Source organism: Corythoichthys intestinalis, chromosome 22 (genome assembly GCF_030265065.1).
Source record: "Corythoichthys intestinalis isolate RoL2023-P3 chromosome 22, ASM3026506v1, whole genome shotgun sequence".
Classification (NCBI taxonomy): domain Eukaryota; kingdom Metazoa; phylum Chordata; class Actinopteri; order Syngnathiformes; family Syngnathidae; genus Corythoichthys; species Corythoichthys intestinalis.
This window is the reverse complement of record NC_080416.1, coordinates 29,845,673-29,869,141: the sequence shown is the minus strand read 5'-3', so window position 1 is coordinate 29,869,141 and position 23,469 is coordinate 29,845,673. Positions and strand designations below refer to the sequence as shown.

Genomic DNA, 23,469 nt, shown 5'->3' with positions numbered 1-23,469 from the left:
TATGAAATCACCAGTCTCTGACGAGCACGCACTCAGACATTTTATCATGTAGAACAAACTCAGATAAAAAGCTTGAAAAAAATAATGAATTAGTTCAAAAGTGCAACTCTTTAGCATTCAGAAACACTAAAAGAAATGAATAAAAAACATTGTGGTGGTCAGTAAATGTTAATTTTATAGAGCAAGTGCAGGGAAATGTATATGGAATCACTCCATTCTGAGGAAAAAATAGGGAATCATGAGAAACAAACAAAGAAATAACAATCAAAACACATCTCTAGTATTTAGTAGCACCACCTCTGGCTTTTATGACAGCTTGCAGTCTCTGAGGCATGGACTTGATGAGTATTGTTCATCAATTTAGTGCCAACTCCCTTTGATTGCAGATGCCAGATCATCCTGGCAGGTCGGAGCTTTGCTGTGGACCTTTTTTTTTTTTTTATTTCCACCACAGGGTTAAAGATCTGGGTTGTTTGCAGGCCATGACATTGACTGGATGAGTCTTTCTCAAAGGAATGCTTTAACATTTTAGCTCTGTGGCATGAGGCATTCTCATCTTGGAAAATGACAAACATATTTTCAATTGAAGGGATAAGAAAGCTGTCTAAAATTTCAATGTGAACTTGTGCATTTATTGAAGATTTAACCACAGCCATCTCCCCAGTGCCTTTAGCTGACATGCACCCCAATATCATCAAGGACTGAGGGAATTTTGACGTCTTCTTCAGGCAGTCATCTTTGTAAATCTCACTGGAACAGCACCAAACATCAGTTCCAGCATCATCACCTTGTCCAATGCAAATTCTTGACTCTTGACACCTTCTCCAATGCAGATTCTTGACTCTTGACAAGGTGATGATGCTGGAACTTTTGTTTGGTGCTTCAATTTGGCCATCACTGTTCTCTTTGGGGGAGACAGTCAACATCTGCTGCCACCTGCTGTCAACACTGTTGTTCTCTAACAGCATGTATTGCACTGGTACAGATGTAAATAACAAATCAAAATTCGTGTTCTCTGCTAATTATTTATTTAGTTACTGTTCTCATTGTTTCATTCATTGCTAGTTATGGAATTTGGTAACACTTTATTTGACAGTGGCGCCATACGACTGTCATAAGACCGTCATAATTATGACATGACACTGCCATGAGCATTAATGAATGCTTATGACAGATGTCATTTTGTGTCATCTGGGAAATGATCTTCCTTTTGAACGGATGTAAAAGATCCGAGTTGGATTTAAATGGAGTCAGTGACATAATTTGCTGGATGACACTTACTGACATCTGTCATAAGCATTCATAAATGCCCATGATAAAGTCATGTCATAGTTATGACGGTCTTATGACAGTCTTATGACACTGCTTTCAAATAAAGTGTTACCTATTAACCCAAATCAATCAACAAATGCCGCACTGGACTATAAGACACAGGATTTAAAATGAGGGCGAAAAAGTAGTGGTTTTTAGTCCGAAAATTATGGTAACTATCATGGCGGGTGGATTGTAATTTCCTCTTTCTTTGCAGTAAGAAGAAAAACGGTAAACCAACATCGCCATCATCAACATGGCAAACTGGAAAGATAGCAAAATTATATTGAAACATAACGAAATTAAAATGCTACTGGATCTTGGAGCCGAGTAAAAGACAGTCCATCATTCATTTTCGGTATATGTGGTTTATTTTGTGATGCCGACTAACAATGACGTAGTCCGGGTTCTAAAATACCATTCCCCGCCATCCCCGCACCACCACAGGATGAGTCTGAACATGTCCAACTCTGGTAATTCCCGGTACATCGCCCAATGTCTGAAAACCATGACACAGATTAATCCCACGTCACTTTACACGGGAATTTAGCGGGATATTAGTCAGAATGGGGCTTAAGTAATATGTAATCTGGCTACTGCATATGCAATAGTTGCATTACATAATAGCATTTGGTAGTGGTATGAATAAGTAATTGAACCTTTTGGAATTTCTCACATTTTTGCATAAAATCACCATCAAATGTGATCTGATCTTTGTCAAAATCAGACGGATGAAAAAACTGTCTGCTTTAAGTAAAACCACCCATTTATAGGTTTTCATATTTTAATGAGGATCGTATGCAAAAAATGACAGGAGGGGGGGGGGGTAAGTAAGTGAACCATCCCATTTAGTATTTTCTGCCACCCCTTTGGCAGCAGTAACTTTGCCAGACGTTTCCTGTAGCTGCAGATCCGTCTGGCACATCGATCAGCACTAATCTTGGCCCATTCTTCTCTACAAAAATGCTGTAGCTCAGTCAGATTTCTGGGATGTCTGGCATGAATCGCTGTCTTTAGGTCATGCCACAGCATCTCAATGGGTTTCAAGTCTGGACTTTGACTTGGGCACTCCAGAACGTGTATTTTGTTCTTCTGAAACCCTTCTGATGGAAACCTTTCTGATGTTTTTACTTCTGTGTTTTGGATCATTGTCTGGCAGCATCCATCCTGTTTTTAGCTTCAATTGTCTGACAGACGGTCTCAGGTTTTCCTGCAAAACATCCTGATAAACTTTTGAATTCATTCTTCCATTAATGACTGCAAGTTGTCCAGGCCCGAAGAAAGCAAAACAGCCCCAAATCATGATGCTCCCTCCACCATTCCTGACGGTGGGGATGAGGTGTTGATGTTGGGGAGCTGTTCCATTTTTCCTCCACACATGATGTTGCATGTTAGTTCCAAACAATTCAACTTCGGTTTCATTAGTCCTCAAAATATTTTGCCAAAACTTCTGTGGAGTGTCCAATTGCCTTTTTGCGAACATTAAACGAGCAACGTTTTTTTTTTTTTTAGACAGTAGTGCCTTCCTCTGTGGAGTCTTCCCATGAGCACCATTCTTGGCCATAGTTTTACGTATAGTTGATGTGTGCACAGAGATATTGGACTGTACCAGTTATTTCTGTAAGTCTTTAGCAGACACTCTATGGTTCTTTTTTACCTCTCTGATAATTCTGCGCTGAACTCCTGGCGTCATCTTTGGTGGACAGTAACTCCTTGGGAGAGAACAGTGCCAAACTCTCTCCATTTGTAGACAATGTCTCTGACTGTCAATTGATGAACATCCAGTGTGTTAGAGGTGGTTTTGTGTCCTTTCCCAGCTTTATACAAATCAACAATCCTTGATCACAGGTCTTAAGCCTGCTCTTTTGACCGAGCCATGATGCACATCAGACAATGCTTCTCATCAAGACAATTCTTACCAGGTGTGTGTTTTATAGTGGGCAGGGCAGCTTTAAACCACTCATCAATGATTGGGCACACACCTGAATTAAATTGTTTGGTAAAAATTGGTTTCAATTGCTCTTTAAGTCTCCTTAGGCAGTGGGTTCACGTACTTATTTTTCCCCGTTCTGTCATTGTTTGCATGCTATCCTCATCAAAATATGAAAATCTATAAATGTTTGTGTGGTTTTACTTAAAGCAGTCACTTTTTTTTTTCATCTGTGTCATTTTGACAAAGATTAGATCACATTTGATGGTGATTTTATGCAGAAATGTGAGGAATTCCAAAAGGTTCAGATACTTTTTCATACCACTGTAGCCCTGATACATGAATATCTATGCAAAAACTGTCATTTGTACTATCATATCAAGTTAGACATCTGCCTCCTAGTCTGAGTACTGTAAATTGTCATATACGCAGTTATATTACTATTACCTGTGATGCTAGTCACTTATTCACTTATTTCAACCTGCGTAAACAGTAACCTGGGTTTTTAATCATAGCTTTATTGCACTAAAATTAAATATTTTCTGTGGTGCATGGTAGGGCAAAGCTTTAATCTTGAGAGTAAAACGATAATAAAAGCTTTCTATTCTAAATTTGGTTTGTTATCATCAGGGTCTCTGCAGTAATCAACATGCCAAATTTAAGATTTTTAAAGACTTTTTTAAGACCATAATGAATAAAATTTAGGACCCATTTGACATCGGTTCTGGCAAAAAAAAAAAGTACAAAAGATTTGAAGGAAAATTGGAGGCCCAGAATCACTTGCAAAGTATATGAATTTATTCCCAGCTCTTTCACACTGTGATAAAATGAGCATGAAGTACTAGTAGTAAAGTAACATCAATTTTTAAGACTTTTCAAAATTGTATTTAAGACCTTCTATGAGATTTTAGGGACATTTTAAGAAATTTTAAGGCCTTAAATTCAATGATTGGATTTAAGACTTTTTTTATACCCCGCACGGATACTCTGATTATGGTTTATCCATTGATTGGCTGGTAGCCAGTTCAGGGTGCACCCCGCCTTCTGCCCATAGTTAGCTGGGATAAGCTCCAGCACCCCCACGTGAACCTCGGACCGCATACACATTTGAATTGAAACCAGTCCACTCCAAAAGGAAAACATCCTTAGCAGACGTAATAAAGTATAGCATATACTAAATCTTCCAGCGTTCTGGTTACAGTCTTCTCAAATGTCTATCTACACACATCAAAAGATTTTTTTTAAATGGGGGAAAGCATCGTGTCTATAGCTGCATCTGTTGCACACATGTATGAAGACACACACAAGCGGAAAGATTTAAAATGAGACTGTACGGATCTCCTTTATTTTCTCCGTTGGTTGCCAGTAGATGCTAACGCACGTAGTGTTTGTAACCATTTATTTTTCCAAACATCTTAAGGCTTTTTACAACTGCTGCAACAAATATTCAATACTTTTTCTTGTGTGGAATGGTGCTCAGTGATTAGGGAGTGGATTAGCTAGAACTCTACTTGTGTGGCGTGTGTGGCGTCACGGTGTCAGTGCTTTTACTGTTTTGACACAAATTTGCCAATGTGACTAAAATCGGATGAAGTGATTATTTGTAAACATCACATTTTAGAGTATGACAGTTTACAGATTCAGCATACACTTTTAATCATTCTATCAAATGTATGGCTCGCGGCCAAAAAGCGGCCCGCCAAAGGGTTCAAATCTGGCCTGCGGGTTCTGCCTTACAGGCACATTTTAGCTCATTCATATTGTACATAAAAAAATTAAGGAATCTGACCTTTTCGCCAGATTGCCGGAATCATGCCAGTTGAACCGCCGGACCCGCAGTAGCTCAGCTCCGACCCAGGCCTGTGAAACCCCAACAGCCCAGCCGTTCACCTTAGTCTTAACCACTTGTACTGACTCCATTTTGATAGCTGGAAAAAGGCTTGGAAACACAAGTTGACAATTTATCCAGGTCGACAGCGATTAAACAGCAAGACAAAACAGCAAAGAGGCCCAGGCGAGGAAGCAAACTTGATCCAGGGTTACCATATCACAAGTCAACAAAAGGTTCCCCAGAAAAATGACAACGATTAGTTAAACATTCAGTCTTATTGAAGGCTCTCCCAGGGCGGGCTTTGGGCAGGAAGCAGGGTGTGTTTGGGTATCGTTTAGGATTATTGTCTGTCTGTGGATTGGACAGGAGGTTTCGGGAGTTACTGTTGTCAGGGCAACGAGGGTTGTGGATTTTGCCACCTCAGCGCCACTTGAGTACTGAGTGTTCACTTCTCGGTCGCGGGTTCCTCCTTATCAGATGTTCAGGCATGAAAATGGGTCAGGGGTTAAAAAGGTGAGAAGGGTGTGGAGGAAATATGTTCCGGTACACTGTACAACCCAACAAAATATTGAGCTCTGTCGACCCACACTGTGTTTCAGCAGGGCCGTGCAGAGACCGGTGGAGGGGCGGGTGCTCGAAGATCAAAAGGGGCATATGAACAAGTTCTTAATACACCTTAAAACAACATAACTTCATATTTAACCAGCTTTAGATAATAATTGGCTGCAGTTGTGACATACTTTAATTGGGAGGGGGCAACAGTGAATAGAAATCAACACTGTCATCAACACTTTCTGGCTGTGACTAAGTCAGTCTGCCTCTTTTCTTCCTTCAACCTCTGCATCAAAACTTCCTTCCTCAACTAGTTCATCTGAGAACAAACCAAATCGGATGGTCACTGAGCCACCAACAGCACAGTTATCCCCAAACTATTATTTCATTATTATCCATAATTAACAATTCTAGCACCTAATAATTAATAAAGCAATGGCATAACATCTTATAGAAAAATAACATTGTAATTGAGTTTATAATTGTACAGTATTTTATACCCGACTATCCTTGCAAACTTATTCTTACCAAGTGTGCTATTCACCCAGCTGATGAGTTATCCACTGCCTTTAGCAGCTTCAGCCAACTCTTTTTTTTTAAATCCCTCAATCTCCTTCCCTTACAAGGCACATCTATATAATGAAACATAAATATTAAAATATTTTTAAAGCTTTCTTAATTTATTTCTCTCTCAATAACTATGGAGGTGGATTTGTGTCTTTATTATTCAATCCAATAAAAAAAAGTTGCTTCAATCAAAAACAAAGTTGCTTCAATCAAAATATATATTTTTAATCCCAAAAAAGTCACTTCAATTAAAAAAAAAAAAAAAAAAAAAAAAAAAAAAAGTTTTTGATTGCAAAAATAAATTTGACACAAAAAAATATTTGAAAACTTTTTCTCAATTGAAAGAACTTTATCCATTGAAGTAATATTGTTTTGCGTTTGGGCCACATTTTGGCAAGGACATTTGTGTCTTTATTATTATTCAATCAAAAAATGAGTTGCTTAAATTTTTTTTTTTTTTAAAAACTCAAATAAAAAAAAAAAAAAAATCAATCATAGAAAAAGTTTGCACATGAATCAATCATGGTTTAACAAAGTGAGCAGCCTTAGAGTGTTTGAGTAGACTCACTATGAAGCATTTAATAAAGCCAAGCATTTTCGTTCTACTTTATTTTTGTTTGAAAATAATTCGGTGGGGCAGTAACATGTTTAAAACTTATCATAATTCTTACACTTTGAAGTGCTCAAAAAACATTTATAAATGATACTTTGGTGGAAAAAAAGTGAAAAAAACATGTCTTATATATGTATCTTTTTTCCCCAATGTAAAATCTGAATAAATACATTGAACACGCACCAAAAAAATTGAGGGGGGGGGGGGGGGCGCTACTCCGCGGTTTTCACTTATTGCGGCGGGTTCTGGTCCCCATTAACCACGAAAAATGAGGGATCACTGTATTTCTGAAAACCTTTAAGAACTTTTTAAAACTTTTTTTAAGGACCGATTTCTGAATTGTTCAGTTTACGTACTAAATGAATCACATGATGATAACAATAATAATAATTAATTAAATAAAATCCTCCCCCCCAAAAAGAATTTCTCCTTTGATCTACGCAATTCACATAGGTCGCCCTTTTTGACTTCAAAACGGCGAATTTCGCCGAAAGGGGAGAGATTTTCATGCCTGGATGTTCCTTGTGTCAAGACAAGATGTCCCGCCATTTGTTCTGGACTGTCCGGAAGAACTGATTGCGGGAGTTGGTGGTGCAGACGTGGGCTTGTAGATGTCTTGCCTCGTCAGCGTCAATCTTGCTCAGTCAGCTGCATGACGCACACGTTGGGCATCCGTGGTCAGAAGGCATCATGTATCTCTTATGCCCTATGTCAAATATATTCTGCTTGTTTTCCTTAAACCAATTTAAAAATGCTATTTATTTTATATTCGGTGTGTTAGAGTAATACAAACAGTCAAACAGTAAATATGAAAAAAGATACTATTACTTCAAAAATCACATGCTTTTATTTTAAAACTAGGTTTGATTGAGTGTATGAATAAATGCAATTGGCTCACGTTCCTGTCTGCAGTTACATTCGTTCAATTTCCCACTCCCAGTGTAAATGGATTGGACATTGAGCAACGTCGATGGCAGCCAATGACTTGACAAGGAAGTAACCCTAAAATGCTCCAAAACCAACAGGAAGTCACCTGGATATGCCACAAAATCAACTGGAAGTAGCCCGGAAAGGCTAGAACCCCCCCCCCCCCCCCAAAAAAAACAACAACAACAGGAAATGATCCAAAATTTACAGGAAATAACTCGTAAGTATCTTAAAACTACATGAGAGTGACACAAAATGAACTCAATACCTGCCATTGACAACTAATTCAATTACACTTGAAGGACTGGTTGTGAATGATCACGTTTCCGTGCCATTGAGTTAACATATTTAGCCCCCCCCCCCCCCCCCCCCCAAATTAAAAAAAAAAAAAAAAAAACAACTATTCCATCCCAATTGCCTTATATCTAATCCTAATTGCCATAAATGTGGCCCGAGAACCAAAATGAGTCGGACACCCCTGCTTTAAATCATACAGATATATGAAGACCCGACACGTGCTGTCTTTACAGAAGACGTGATTTTTATTTAAAAAGAACAAAAAATTTAAAAAAAAAATCATTGATGTCCTTACTAAAGCTTCCCAAACACATTTGCTATTGAATCTCCCCCATGTACAGTCGTTTATCACTGCCACCAGAGAGCACTGTGGAGACAGAGCGAGAAGACATGGACACAGTGATCACAAATGAAGAAAGGGGTATATTTCATGTATTCACTTTCAACAGTGCTAGTGTGATGTGCTGAAACAATTAATCAATTAACTTGAGTAATTCGTTTAGAAAAAAGCTTTGAATCAAATTTTAATTAGAGTGGTGTGCTAATGGTTTGTTTTGATAGTGTTTGTATTTAGTTTTATTGATTTGGCTGGATACACTGCCCTCTAGAGGCAACAGTGAATATGACGTGACTCATCTAACATGCCTGGATCCAGCTGCTCCCTGTTCAGACCAACATAAGTTAGTAAGTAAGTGTTTGTTTGAGCTAATATAAAGTGGGGCAAATAAGTATTTAGTCAACCACTAATTGTGCAAATTCTCCCACTTGAAAATACTAGAGATGCCTGTAATTGTCAATATGGGTAAATCTCAACCATGAGAGACAGAATGTGGAAACCCCCCCCAGAAAATCACATTGTTTGATTTTTAAAGAATTTATTTGCAAATCATGGTGGAAAATAAGTATTTGGTCAATACCAAAAGTTCATCTCAATACTTTGTTATGTATCATTTGTTGGCAATACCTGAGGCCAAACGTTTTCTGTAACTCTTCACAAGCTTTTCACACACCTCCATGCAGATCTCCTCTAGAGCAGTGATGTTTTGGGGCTGTCGTTGGGCAACACGGACTTTTAACTCCCTCCATACATTTTCTATAGGGTTGAGATCTGGGGACTGGCAAGGCCACTCCAGGACCTTAAAATGCTTCTTACGAAGCCACTCCTTTGTTGCCCTGACTGTGTGTTTGGGATCATTGTCATGCTGAAAGACCCAGCCACGTCTCATCTTAAATGCCCTTGCTGATGGAAGGAGATTTTCACTCAAAATCTCTCGATACGGCCCCATTCATTCTTTCCTTTACACAGATCAGTCGTCCCGGTCCCTTTGAAGAAAAACACCCCCAAAGCATGATGTTTGGAGTTCCACCCCCATGCTTCACAGTGGGTATGGTGCAATTCAGTATTATTTTTCCTCCAAACACAAGAACCTGTGTTTCTACCAAAAAGTTCTATTTTGGTTTCATTTGACCATAACACATTCTCCCAGTCCTCTTCTGGATCATCCAAATGCTCTCTCAGCGAACCGCAGACGGACCTGGACGTGTACTTTTTTCAGCAGGGGGACACGTCTGGCAGTGCAGGATTTGAGTCCCTGGCGGCGCATTATGTTACTGATAGTAACCTTAGTTACTGTGGTCCCAGCTCTCTGTAGGTAATTCTCTAGGCCCCCCCGTGTGGTTCTGGGATTTTTGCTCCCCGTTCTTGTTATAATTTTGACGCCACACAGTCTGTGTTGCCCAACGACAGCCCCAAAACATCACTGCTCTAGAGGAGATCTGCATGGAGGAATGGGCCAAAATACCAGCAACAGTGTGTGAAAAGCTTGTGAAGAGTAACACAAAACATTTGGCCTCCGTTATTGCCAACAAAGGGTACATAAAGTATTGAGATGAACTATTGGTATTGACCAAATACTTATTTTCCACCATGATTTGCAAATAAATTCTTTAAAAATCAAACAATGGGATTTTCTGTTTTTTTTTCCACATTCGGTCTGTCATGGTTGAGGTTTACCCATGTTGACAATTACAGGCCTCTCTAATATTTTCAAGTGGGAGAACTTGCACAATTAGTTGTTGACTAAATACTAATTTGCCCCACTGTAATTGTTTATGCGTTTGTAATTTAGTTTAGAAGTATATTTAGCAGTTCTTTGTTGGAATATGTGTTTGAAATTGTTTGGAAAAAAGAAAAAAAAACGTTAGCCTTTTATAGCATTTAAGCTAGCGGAATTTTCCTATGCAATTTAGTCCATTATTCTTTTGTCGTACTTCAATCTTCATTTATTTAATATTAAGATCAGGTATTTTAATTTATTTTCAAATGAAATTATTGCTCTTGTGAAATGAAAGTGCAATTCTGAAGAGTGAAAAAACTTGGGAATTTTATTTTGTATTCGCATTTAATGCTCATTAGAAGGTGGAATCTTAGCAAGCTTTTGTTTTACATCTCCTAAAATCTATTCTGCAACACATTAAATGTTCCTAATCTGATTACTCATTTACTCAAACTAATTGATGGATTAATCAATAACTTAAATAATCAATAGCTGCAGCCCAACTTAAGCTCTAAAACAAAAAAAGTTGTCGAGTTGACAAGATGTATGTTAATAAGAAAAAAAAATTGTAACACTTTTAGCAGTAATACTGTAATTCACCAAGAGTCGTTTCAGAAAAAAGAAGCCAAATATTTGTAAAGGAAAATAATATATTTCGGTTAAACTACTACATTAACAAAAGTCATACATTTATGAAAATATAGCATATTTAAAAAAAAAAATGTATTCTTTAAAAATCAAGTTTTACATTTTAGCTGAAATATATTACATTAATTATATTCATTTAAAAAATTGTGTACTCAACAGTTGTGGTATATATATATATATATATATATTTTTTTTTTTAAATTCTTTTTCTTCATTTTCATATTATTTTTTATTAAAAAAAAAAAAATAGGCATTGGGAATCCAAGAACACTTCAGATACTTTTTTTTTTTTTAAACAGCACAAATATGTGCATTTTCAAACAATATTTTAGGCGAATTTGGCTGAACCCTGAAACATCGGCTAACTTACCAACGGGCTCCTCAGGATGAAACACAACCTCGTTAACAGAACCGGCGTGTCCCGGCAGCTTGTAGAGGATGCGGCGTGACGTGGTGTCCCAAATGTATACAAACCTACAACAAAAATCTTTTTCTAGTGGACATTTTTGATATCTCAGCAGCTTTGAATGCACCATTAATTTTTGGGGGGGTGGGTCACCTGTCAGCAGATCCGGCAGCTATCTTGCTGCCATCAGTGGACCACGAGCACCTCAGCAGATTCTGAAGAAAGAAAGAAAAAAAATAGAATAATGCTTTGTTAGCTTCCTGATAACTGGCTCGCTGACAAAATCATCAATTGTTGTTAAATGGTAGAGATGATTGACAAGATTTTGGTGAATAATAATGACCTTTTCAAAGTTGTGTACGTTGCCTTGGAAAATCTTCACGCATCTTTCCTTCGGTGCGAAAGGTCGGACATCCCAAATACGAACTGCAGGCACATAAACACTCTAAAATAAACAGCTTAAAAAGATATTTTGGGCTAACTTTGAAACACATATTCGAGCTTTACCAGTGTTGTCCATTGAGTTGGAGAGAAGGTATGACCCCTCGGAGCTGAGACTGAGTCCGGTCACCGAGTCGCCGTGTCCGTGCATGTTGTACATCAGCTTGTTCTGCCTCAGGTCCCACACCTGCAAGACACAAGTACAGGAATCGGTGAACTTTGAAAATTATAATCATCAAAAAGGTTGTCAGCTTCCCCCCTCCCCTTCATCCTTGGTCCCCCATCTACTGTCTTGGTGCCTAGGAAGTGCAAGGAGCATCATAAAAGACTATACACACCCTAGCATCCACCTCGTCAACCTACTAAGTTGCTCCGAAATGTCACTGTCATTGCACTGCTAATGCCACAACATTGTCACATGCATCTCACTAAGTAATACATGGATTGGACAAAATAATGAAAACAGCTAACATTTTGGCAACATAATCTTGGACTTAATTGTTAAAGAATGGCATGAGGAATGAGTTGAGAATCTCTTATGGCCGGCACAATCCTCATACCTCAACATTATTGAGCATTTATGATCTGTTTTAAAGATTCAATAGTGTATTGCACGAATACTATTTTTAGACCGCAAGGCTATGTGACGTCAGCATCATAACCGGAAGAGGGTCAACATAGAAGTGCGCTTGCATAAAACCCATGCTAGTACTGCTTATTTTTCCGCTGGCAATCTTTCAAAAAAGAACATGCAGAGTAGAGCCGGGCGGTAAACCCAAATGTTACCGTTACCGAATATCTTCACGATGACCGACGTAATTTTGACCATGTCGGTAAATTCGGTAATTTAATAAAACAAGAAAATATAGTCTTTTCATGCCGCTTTGACTGTGTTGTTCGGCTATGTTCATTCCCCTTTAAGAAAGCAGTCAGTGGGCTTACGTATGAAGTCATGTAGTTATTAGGAAATCAAACAAACAGAAGCCCGGTAGGCTAAGGCTAGCAGCTAACGCTACACGCAAACGTGATGGTGTCAGGCTTAAGGGAGCTTCGCCAAAGTTTTACCCGACATTAAGTAAACTCTTGGCGGCTTCCAGACGGGCTTTCATCCACTGTCTTCCCTGGTTTTCACGATTTCAGGAGAGGGTGCTTACAGGGCTTTCTACTGGTAGCCAGGCCACAGGCTAACGCTAGCGGTTAACGCAACAAATGAACGTGATGGAGTCAGATTGCGGCTCTAACCTTGTCGAAATGGCTGAAATTAATGAGTGGATTGGACACGGACTGCATCTAGCAATCATTATGTCGCGTTATGTTGTATCTGTGTGTGTGTGTGTGATTTCCCTGATAGCTTTTATGATGGTAAAGCATTCAGCATAAAGTATAATCCAACAGTGAAGCCTATAATATGACCGTTTAATGGCCACAGCTATTTTTCTGTACGTGCTTGCGTCTTTGTGTCTGTGTCATTACTGCTATTATAAAATCTTAAATGATTCATTGGCATAAGAGCAATATAGCTTTAATGTGGTTGTGTCTGTGTGGTGGGTGCATGTGTGCGTGCATGTATTAAAAAATGCTCTGGAAAAAAAAAACTGAAACCTTGAAGTAAACACTTGTGTTGAGTAATTATGTCACAGCAGCCATTACCAAAAAGTTGTCTATTTGAAGTGTACTGTTCAAGCTGTAAGTCATTTGTGTTACAATAACATGTTTGCACAGTCGTTAGGGATGGGAATCGAAATCCGATTCCAATTCGGAACCGGTTCTGAGTGTTTCGAGGCCTCGACATCACAATGAAAAAGCCTTAACGATCCCTTTAACGATTCCAAAAGACGCGTATTGCGTCGTGACGTGTCTTGTTGTCCAGACGCATCAAACTAGCATGGCGCCAAGAACCACTCGCTCCAAAGTTTGACTACACTTCACCAGGAAAGCGTGTGAAAATGAAAGGTACGAAGGGTAAGCACGAGCATTGCAGCCATAAACATAACAATGACAGCACGTAGGTTCAAACGCTCGAAAGTGTGTCTTCACTTCACGAGGAAAAATTACAACAAAGCGACTTGCAGTCATTGCAAGGTGGAGATTTGCTGACTTTATTCAACCATCACTTGAAGAGTGAAACTAAGAATAGAAATGAAACAAATCAATTTCGTCCCCAATAACAAACAGGTTTGCATCAACGTAAATCAGCGATGATGAGCTGCTAATAACAGTATGGTTAGCATTCGTTCGCTAGCATTAGCACATCGTTCAAACCACTACACAACTGGATTTAAGTGTCCGATCGCGAGTGGAAACACAACAACAACAACACAAAAGATGATACATACAGGCGTTGCCTCTGTAGATATTAACATTAACAAAGAACGTTGGCTCGTAGAAGTGTTTCCCTCTCTCACTAAGTCTCGCCCACTCACTTGTATGCGGCATTTCTTCTTTGGATGTAAGCGCGCTCTTCTTCACGTGAGCGCGTTCTTCTTCAAGTGAGGAAGCGCAAGGGCGCCCCCACTTGAGCGTGTAAGCGCCACAAAAACTAAAAGGCATGCAATTCAATGTAATGGTAAAATAATACACGTTAACCCAATAGTCTCCAAACTGCGGCCCGCGGCCCAAATACGGCCTGCCTCCACATTTGGTCCGGCCATTTTGATTTATTTTTTTTCTCAAACGTATTATTTATTTTCTGGCCTTTTCCTTGAAGAATTCAGAGAGGGTTATTTGGTTATTAACTATTTAATTAATAGTGTTTTTATTATTAATTATTATTATTATTATAAAAAGTCCAGAAAGGGTTATTTGATTGTGGCTTTCTGAAAAACAATAATTTTTTACATTTATGCACTTCTGCAATCGTCACACTTTTTCTGTTACAAACTGACCCCGGCCCCTCATCAGAGAAGGGAAAAGTTATGTGGCCCTCACAGGAAAACGTTTGGGGACCCCTGCTTTAACACATATTGCCAAAGGCAGAACAAAAACCTATCTGCCAATATATACCAATATTTTTTATTTCTATTAGATAAATGTTTCAGTAAAATGTTACACATTCTTGTGTATTTGCCACTTATTGCCACAGTTAACATTGAGGCTTTGGGCCTCTTTTGATCTCGTTGTGAGTTTGTAAGGTTGCGACTTCTGATTAAACAAACTCGATGCCAATCAAAACGTTTGTTCTTCTTTTCCCCCAAATTAGAATCGATAAGAGAATCGATAAAGAATCGAATCGTTAAGCAATATCGATAATGGAATCGGAATCGTAAAAATCCTATCAATTCCCATCCCTAACAGTCGTCGTATTGATTTTTATAATGTTGTACATTTTTCAAGTCAAACAAGCTGTTATAAATGTTCACACTTGAATTCTTATTGTTTACAAGAAATTCTGTTATACTTGATGTTTAGATTGCATGTACAATTGTTAAATTGAAAGCTGGTAAATAAATCTAACGAGAAACAGTTAATATGTATTTTATACATTGATTCAGATTTTCAAATTATATATTCGCTCAGGCGAATTTATCGTCATTTATCGTTATCAAGGTAAACCTGCTCAATTTACCGTGATACATACTTAAAGCCATATCGCCCAGCCCTAATGCAGAGTAAACACTGCTGCTATGGAACTTGTAGAAACGACTGTAGACATTAAGAGCGTCCACATATGAAGGATGTTTTCTTCACACGTTTCCCGAAGTCAAAAACTCAGAGGGGAAAAAATGTGAACAATGGATCAACTTGTGCAGACGTCCAAGAGACCAGTTTCACGCCAGCTAGGTGAAACCAATCACCTTCATATGCAGTAAACATTTTGTTGTGGGCCATGGGCCTACAGATAATAATGCTGATCCATTGTACTTCATCCAAAAGACTAAGACGAAAATTAAAAGGGCTGCCAAAAACTTTACTGGATGTTACAGAAGTGACCCTCGTTACCTTGATGTCGTTGTCGATGCCGCCAGACAGAATCTGGTCGCTGGTGTCGTTGAAGGTGACGGCGAGCACCTGGTAGGTATTCTGGAAGGTATGGACAGCGCCTTTCTTGCGCACGTCCCACAGCTGCAACACATGACATACATTCATTCAGAATTACGTCGTATCGTGACCAGATATATTGTTTTACAACAATACCAAACTCCATTGATACGGTGATCGGTGTGACTACATATTAACATATTCTAGGAAATCTACCCCATAAATCAAGCAACTGACATAATATTCGCTGCCGCCTCACCTTGACGGTTCCGTCGTCGCTGCCAGTGCACACAAGTTGGGGTCCCCTGCGGGCTGGGTAGCAGGTATTGACAAAAGAAGTGTGGCCCTTCAAACGCTTAATTCGCTCGCCCGTCTCGCTGTCCCACACGCCAACAGTCTTGTCCGTGCTTGCGGAAAACAGCAAACTGAAAGGCAAGACATTGGAATTTTTGTTGAAATACATTTATTATTTTTAGTATTGTAAGACTAAAGTACACCACAATTAAGACTTATGGGTTTGAATGAAGTTGTCCAAACTTTAAAAGTAGAATTTTAGGCATAGCAGCGTTTCAACAACTCATTTAATCCTTTTTAAAACCACTTTAAACAAATTAAACGCCCACGCCCAACTGCAGATTGTTTCACACACACAAATTGTAAGTGGAGTTATCTAATAATTAGGGCTGTCAAAATTATCGCGTTAACGGGCGGTAATTAATTTTTTAAATTAATCACGTTAAAATATTTGACGCAATTAACGCACATGCCCCGCTCAAACAGATTAAAATGACAGCACAGTGCAATGCCAACTTGTTACTTGTATTTTTTGGAGTTTTGTCGCCCTCTGCTGGTGCTTGGGTGCGACTGATTTTATGGGCTTAAGCACCCATGAGCATTGTGTAATTATTGACATCAACTAGGGCGGGCTACTAGTTTATTTTTTGATTGAAAAATTTACAAATTTTATTAAAAAGAAACCATTAAGAGGGGTTTTAATATAAAATTTCTATAACTTGTACTAACATTTATCTTTTAAGAACTACAAGTCTTTCTATCCATGGATCGCTTTAACAGAATGTTAATAATGTTAATGCCATCTTGTTGATTTATTGTTATAATAAACAAATACAGTAATTATGTACCGTATGTTGAATGTATATATCCATCTTGTGTCTTATCTTTCCATTCCAACAATAATTTACAGAAAAATATGGCATATTTTATAGATGGTTTGATTAATTTCGATTAATTAATTTTCAAGCCGTAATTAACTCGATTAAAAATTTTAATCGTTCGACAGCCCTACTAATAAAAGACTTTTTAACTGATAACCCAATATTGTCCAACTCAAAAAACCCGACACCGATATCAAACCGATGCTGATATATGCTGTCGTGGACTTAATATATTACGGCTAATTGTATTGTGATGCTCCACCCGATACTTTAATAATGATAAATGTAACAACTTCAAGGTTTTCCAATAAACATTCTGTGAAAAATAAGGGAACAACTTCAACTTAAGTTATAGAGAAATGGTCTATACTGCACCACTGTATTTATTGTTGAAATCAAAATAGTGCAAACATCAGTTTTTTTGATCAAATGCAAGGGCAAAATCTCACATAGTGCTCCTGGCTCAAAATAACAACAAAGGCAAATAGCTTCAGTACAGTGAATGAGATATGTAATTAGGTTAAAATGAATTATTTTTCAATAATTTATGATTCATTTAGTTTTTGCACCATGAACGCAAATGGTATGCTCACATAACAAATTGCAAGCATCTTAGTTTAGATATCTAGTGGCCAATAGGCATAACAGCTATGCTCAGCTGTGACCAGCCCTTGGACAAAGGCAGAAGGCTTCTACATTCACTTTTATAATGAAAAACATATCACGATTATCTGAAATCATTTTAAAATGATTTTATTGGCCAATATTATCGGCTTCTACATTCACTTTTATAATGAAAAACATATCACGATTATCTGAAATCATTTTAAAATGATTTTATTGGCCAATATTATCGGCTACCAGTCAAGTTTACATAATTTTTAATGCCTCAGATTTTTAGTTTAATGCTCTTTAAGGCAAAATCCATTTAATGACTTTTAATGCTTTTTAATGACCCACATAAACCCAGTGTAGAGTTTGAAATTAAGGGTTTAAATCAAGGTCAGCTTGTAACCACAAAATCAAAACTCATTTTGGACCTAGAAATAAAAAAACTCCCTTGTCAGTTATTCTAACAGGTAAATTTAGTACCTTCCATCCGTGTTGTAGTGTAGCTCCATCACTGCTCCACTGTGACCCTTCAGCGTGGCAAAGTTGTCACAGTCTCCGTATACGTTCCACATCACTATAGTACACAAACACAGTGAATGTTTTCCTCAGCCGGCGAAGCCTTCGTGCTGTTTGTGTACTACAGTTTACTTACATATGAGCCTATCAAAGCCGGATGATGCCAGCGTGGCACCATTAGGGTGAAACTTGCAGCAGTAGACCTCACCCTCGTGGCCTGACATAAGCATGATGGGCGCCTGCAAGCTGGAGGTCCTCGGAGGTCCCTAAAACAGTCCACACAAAATCAAAAATGTTGCCAACGCACTAAGTTTTAGAACATGTACCATTCCCACATTGAAAGTATTTTTATAGACTATCTGAGGGCTGCAGCTATCGATTATTTGAGTAGTCGATTAATCGATAAACTAGTTATTTCGAATAACCAAGTAATCAGATAAGGAACATAAAAAATTAAAACACCTGAGCTGAGCCTTAAACGGTATAAAAAAATAAATAAATGAGGATCTAAGTACAACATAAGAACAATTGGCTACCTTACACAGCAAAAGTCTGCTAGCCTAAATGCTATAAAATGCTCTTTTTTTTAATAGCAATACTCTTAACTGGTTCAAACACATATTCCCACAAAAAAACAGCTAAATATACCTATAAACTAAATTATGAATGCATAAAAAAAAACATTAGCTGAAACAAAAACTTAGCTTATGTTGGTCTTAACAGGGAGTAGCTGGATTCAGCCATATGAAATGAGTTATGTCATATTTACTGTTGCCACGAGAAGGCAGCGTATTCACCCAAATCAATAAAACCATGCAAACACTTTCAAAACAAACCATTACAACACCGCTTTAACTAAACCAATACTCGAACCACCAAAATTTAATTCAAATCTTTTTTCCAATCGAATTACGCAAGTAACTCGATTAATCGTTGCAGCACTAGACTATTTATAGTTAACTGATTGCCAGAGGTGGGTAAAGTGCAAAAAAGAATGACTCAAGTAAGAGTAGTGTTACTTCTAAACAATATTACTCAAGTAAAAGTACTCATCCAAAAATGTATTCAAGTACAAGTAAAAAAAAATGTTGAAAAGAATACTCAAGTAATGTGCAACGTTGTGAGTAACTGCTTACAATGTCTGATTTCTTTTTAAAAAAAATAATGGTATTTTTTTTCTCAGCACAACTTCATTTATATCAGGGGTCGGGAACCTTTTTGTCTGAGAGAGCCATGAACACTACATATTTCTAATGTAATCCCGTGAGAGCCATACAATATGTTTACAACTAAAAATACAAGTAATGTGTGCATTTTATTTAATTTCAACACTTTTAAAGCACAATAAGTCTGTGAATTCTTTTCATTAACATTGTTATGCTGCTGCTAATCAATGATGAGTATTTCTTAACATTAATGCGACTTCTGGTGCTGCATGGTTTTGCTGATGGCTTTGTAGTCTGGTTGATACTTGGTGGGATTAAGCTTCATGCAGGCATTGAGAAACGTATGCACGGAGCACTATAGTGCACACCGAAACAAGTTTATCCATTGGTAGATTTTTTTCTTTAGCGAACTTAAGTGAAGGACTTGAATAAATCCTCCCCTCTTGTTGTCCCTTTCATAGTCAAAACCATGCAATCATGCTGAACAGGGATAAATAGCTTACATCTGTTGACTCATTCAAAGCGAGAGAAAAAAACGGTGCTGCATTTATGTCCTTATGTCCTGCCGAAGAGTACGATACCCCTCGTCTTTTTTTCTTTTTGCCATCTTCTCAAAAGGGTTTCTAACAACGCGAAAAACGAAACTGAAAACGAGGTAAGTTTATGTCCTGATCTCACGCACATGCGCACATCGGACGCTATTTTCGACAGCAAAATGCGGAAACCCCACTTGAACAGTGTCTCTGCCTCATCTGCATTGCCTATGCGATTGATAGATAGATAAATAGACGGGGAGACAACGACATTCATGTTTGCCACTTTCCTACTAAAATTACTGCGAACCGGCTTTCACTCAATGGGCAAAGGAGAAATGAAACTTTTTTTCAATTTATTTTTATATAAAAGATTTGTCTGCGAGCCAGATGCAGCTGTCAAAGGAGCCAGATCTGGCTCGCGAGCCATAGGTTCCCGACCTCTGATCTATATGAACTGTTATTATTATACCGTACTATAACCTATTACATGACCATATGATATTATGCCAAAAAGATTACACAAAAATCATCCATTTCAGATCAGAACAACACTATGACCCATTACCTGTCCAAAGAGCATGAGTGCCCTCTAGTGGAGAAAAAACATTGTTACCTCTGATTGGTATAATGGAATCATGTGTTTATTGTAGAGCTGAAACAAATACTCGAGTAACTCCAGTTTAAAAACTGATCCGAGTAATTTTATCCACCTCGAGTAATCGTTTATTTTGACAGCTCTAAGCATCACGTTTTGCTCGGACTACTTTTAATGCGGGACAACGCGCTGATGTCACATGCGTAGAGGAAGAAGCAAAAAAAAAAAAATTACTGCAGCCGACAGCCGCTACAAACGACGCCGACGTTGCTAAATACTAGCCCACACGCTGCTACGTTGGTAGCAGGTAGCGTCTGATGAGTCTCATAGAGATCACATGTATGTTGAACTAGATGCGAAATGACAGACTCGGCCGCGTCTGGGCAGCGTTAGTAAACAGCCGCCAAAAGCAGTACAGCGCTAAGCGCTAATAAAGAGCGCTAAGCGCTTATAAATAAGATTAACGTTACTGTCACTAGCTCACATAACTTTAGCCCTGCGGAGGGCTAGGTTTCTATTAATTATGACCACTGTCGATGCGTGGCCAACGTGTCTTACATACAGGCTTCAACATAACATAGCGTTGTGGAGTGATGAGGTTGTAAAATAAAAACTCAAAAATGCTAACTATCAATTTTAGCTCAGTAGTCATTGCTGGATAAAACACCAAGTAGCACTGGTCCCTAATGTGCAGCATGTGCTCCAATACAGCCTGTATCATACATTTATTTTGAACACTGCAAAAACTCAAAATCCTATCAGGACTTACAGCTTAGACTAACTTAAAACTTAACTAGAACTTAAAAATGGCTTGACACAAAAAGGAAATTCAATTGAAACGTGGGAAAAAATCCTAACTTTTAAGTGATGTGTGTTATCAAGCGTAACGGCATTTTTAGGTATATTATATTTATATCCATACATACACACACACACACATATATATATATATATATTTTTTTTTTAATAAGATCTAAAGGTTTTTTGAGTGAAAGCAGTGAATTAGTCTTTTTTTTTTAAATTCTAGCTACATCTGAGATGCAACGGTTTGCCGTTTTCAACAATATACATTGAAAATAAAGACATTGATTGACTGAAAATGGTTCAAGATTAGATGAAATGTCTTGTTTTCTCATGTGTATTTATAATTGCTCTTCACCTAAAAGTATATTTGTTTTATCCGATTACTCGATTAATCTTTAGAATTTTCAATCGATTAATAAAAATTTCGATAGCTGCAGCCCTAGTTTATTGTTATGACATCTTATTGGTGAAACTGAAGCCTCTTTCACACACATATCCCGGTAAATCCCCATGTAAGCTGACGCGGGATTTACTCCATCATTGCTTTCACACACAGAGATATCTCCCAGGAAAGACGCGGGTTGAACACTTACACGGACTTTCCCGTGTTGCCGACACGGTGCTGTCTGTGCGGGGAGGGCTGCTGTCATGATTTTATAATCCGGACATCACGTCATGTTTGGTCGGCATCGGCAACAAAATAAACCACACATTTCCAAAGATGGACAATGGACTCTCTTCCACGGCTCCACGATCCAATAGCAATTTAATTTCGTTATGTTTTCAGTTTAATTTAGCTACTTCCAGCTTGCTATGTTGATATTTGCGATGTTTGTTTACCGTTTTTCGTCTTACTGCGAAGAAAGAGGAAGTGAGGATCGGCCCGCCATGACATTTACGTCATCAGCCATCGTGCTATGACCCGTGAATTTAATGCCTGCTTTCACACACACATAAGGGCTGCCCGTTTAAATCCCGGGATTTAAACTGTGTATAATTGTATGTGAAAGGGGCTTGAGACTAAGCGTGTGCCGATTACCAGTTTTAAGGTATACCTTGGTATGAAAACGTCAAGGTTTCAAAACCGCAAAAACTTTCTGTTATACCGTCCCTAAGGTATTAGCTATTTTTTATGTCCCAAAGATGCATGGAGAAATCCCTCGCCTCCAGCTGAAAGGCTCAACTGTCAGTGAGTAAGCTGTGTTTCACGATGGCTGGAGGAGGTGAAACTCCTGAACTTTTTCCTCCATCAAAGAAAACGAAATCACTGGTATGGGAATACTTTGGCTACAGAAAAGTTGCAGACGGCCGCGGCTTAGAGGCAGCCCAACCGGCATTTTAAATGTTTGCGGAGGGTGGCTGCGAAGGAGGCAATACCTCCAATATGATTTCGCATTCATACAAAATTGTAGGTTAGTAAACGCTGTCAGGAACATTTCGCACCAGTTACGAGAGTTAACTCCAGCGTGTTTAGTGTGTCTAGCAGTGGTAAAATGTGTTTTTTTCTGTCTGGCAACTGTCTGTGTTGAGAAAGAGAGTGTGTGTATAATGTAAACATGATACGAGTCATACACACGGGCTTTTTATGGAAAATAATTCAATTATTTTTGTTCTGATGGTTATAATGTTGAGCTGTGGGTTTTGGCTCACCTATAGGACTGCATTTATATTAATTTTATTTAGAATATTTCAGTTATTTAAAAAAAAATGTATATTTTACCTTAACATTATACTTATGTTCCAGTTTGCTAATACGTTTTGAAAAATGTAGCGACTCTAGTGTAGCCCAAAGTAGCGGAATAAGAGATATGTTTTTTTTTTTTTTTTTTTTTTTTTTTACAAATCTACCGGTACTCAAGTTAAAGTAAAAAGTATGGTATAGTAAAACTGCTCTAAGAAGTTTTTTTTTTTTTTCCAAAAAAGTTACTGGAGTAAATGTAATGTGTTACTACCCACCCCTGCTCATTGCTAGCCATCGAAAACAATAAACATCAAATTCATTTAAACTTGGAGGACTGGTTGACATTTAACAGTGCCATTGACGCCGATGGACGTCCAATCAGTTTTCATTGGGTGTAAGAGCGCTCGCAGCGAGCCTCTCCCATTCAAAATGGATGGGAAATCCAGCACAATCAATGGCAGTCAACGAGTAAATCTATTCTAACTAACATGAAATCAGGAACTTTATGGTCGTTCTTATGGGAACCGGAAGATTGAATACAGTACCCCAGCCACGAGCTGCTGAGACTGGGCCGCCGCCACCAGCTCCGTCCGGGGTCTCTTCATTGCAGCTGAAGGCACCACCGCCATGTCCGCCATTCTCTTCTTTGGCTCAATCATTATTTCCTCATCGACAAAATCAACAAAAGGAACCTATTCCCGTTGTTTAAGATGCAAACATAAGAACGTTTGGCTGTATTTTCACTGAGGTACAAGGAGCGGTAATGAATCGGGGAAGAACAGAAGGAAGTTCTTCCGGGATTTGAAACGGTTTGATTGGTCTGAAT

At 38.3% G+C, this 23,469-nt stretch overlaps 1 protein-coding gene across 1 annotated transcript; it reads right to left on the bottom strand.

Annotated features, from left to right (window-relative positions):
* Positions 1-8,137: 8,137 nt before the first annotated feature.
* Positions 8,138-23,462, bottom strand: snrnp40 (small nuclear ribonucleoprotein 40 (U5)). Its single transcript, XM_057828437.1, has 10 exons — positions 23,189-23,462; positions 17,998-18,127; positions 17,826-17,919; positions 15,818-15,983; positions 15,520-15,642; positions 11,647-11,767; positions 11,483-11,565; positions 11,293-11,354; positions 11,104-11,207; positions 8,138-8,395 (listed from the first exon to the last, which is right to left on the bottom strand). Exons 1-10 carry the CDS (start codon positions 23,300-23,302, stop codon positions 8,346-8,348), a joined length of 1,047 nt encoding a protein of 348 aa, XP_057684420.1. The 5' UTR covers positions 23,303-23,462; the 3' UTR covers positions 8,138-8,345.
* Between the last annotated feature and the right edge of the window lie 7 nt (positions 23,463-23,469).

Coding starts and splice junctions, on each gene's coding strand:
- snrnp40 (XM_057828437.1), bottom strand. CDS start 23,302: ATGATTGAGCCAAAGAAGAGAATGGCGGACATGGCGGTGGTGCCTTCA. Junction 15,984..17,825: donor CACTACAACACGGATGGAAG/GTACTAAATTTA, acceptor CTTGCCTTTCAG/TTTGCTGTTTTCCGCAAGCA. Junction 8,396..11,103: donor TCATCCTGAGGAGCCCGTTG/GTAAGTTAGCCG, acceptor CTGTCTCCACAG/TGCTCTCTGGTGGCAGTGAT.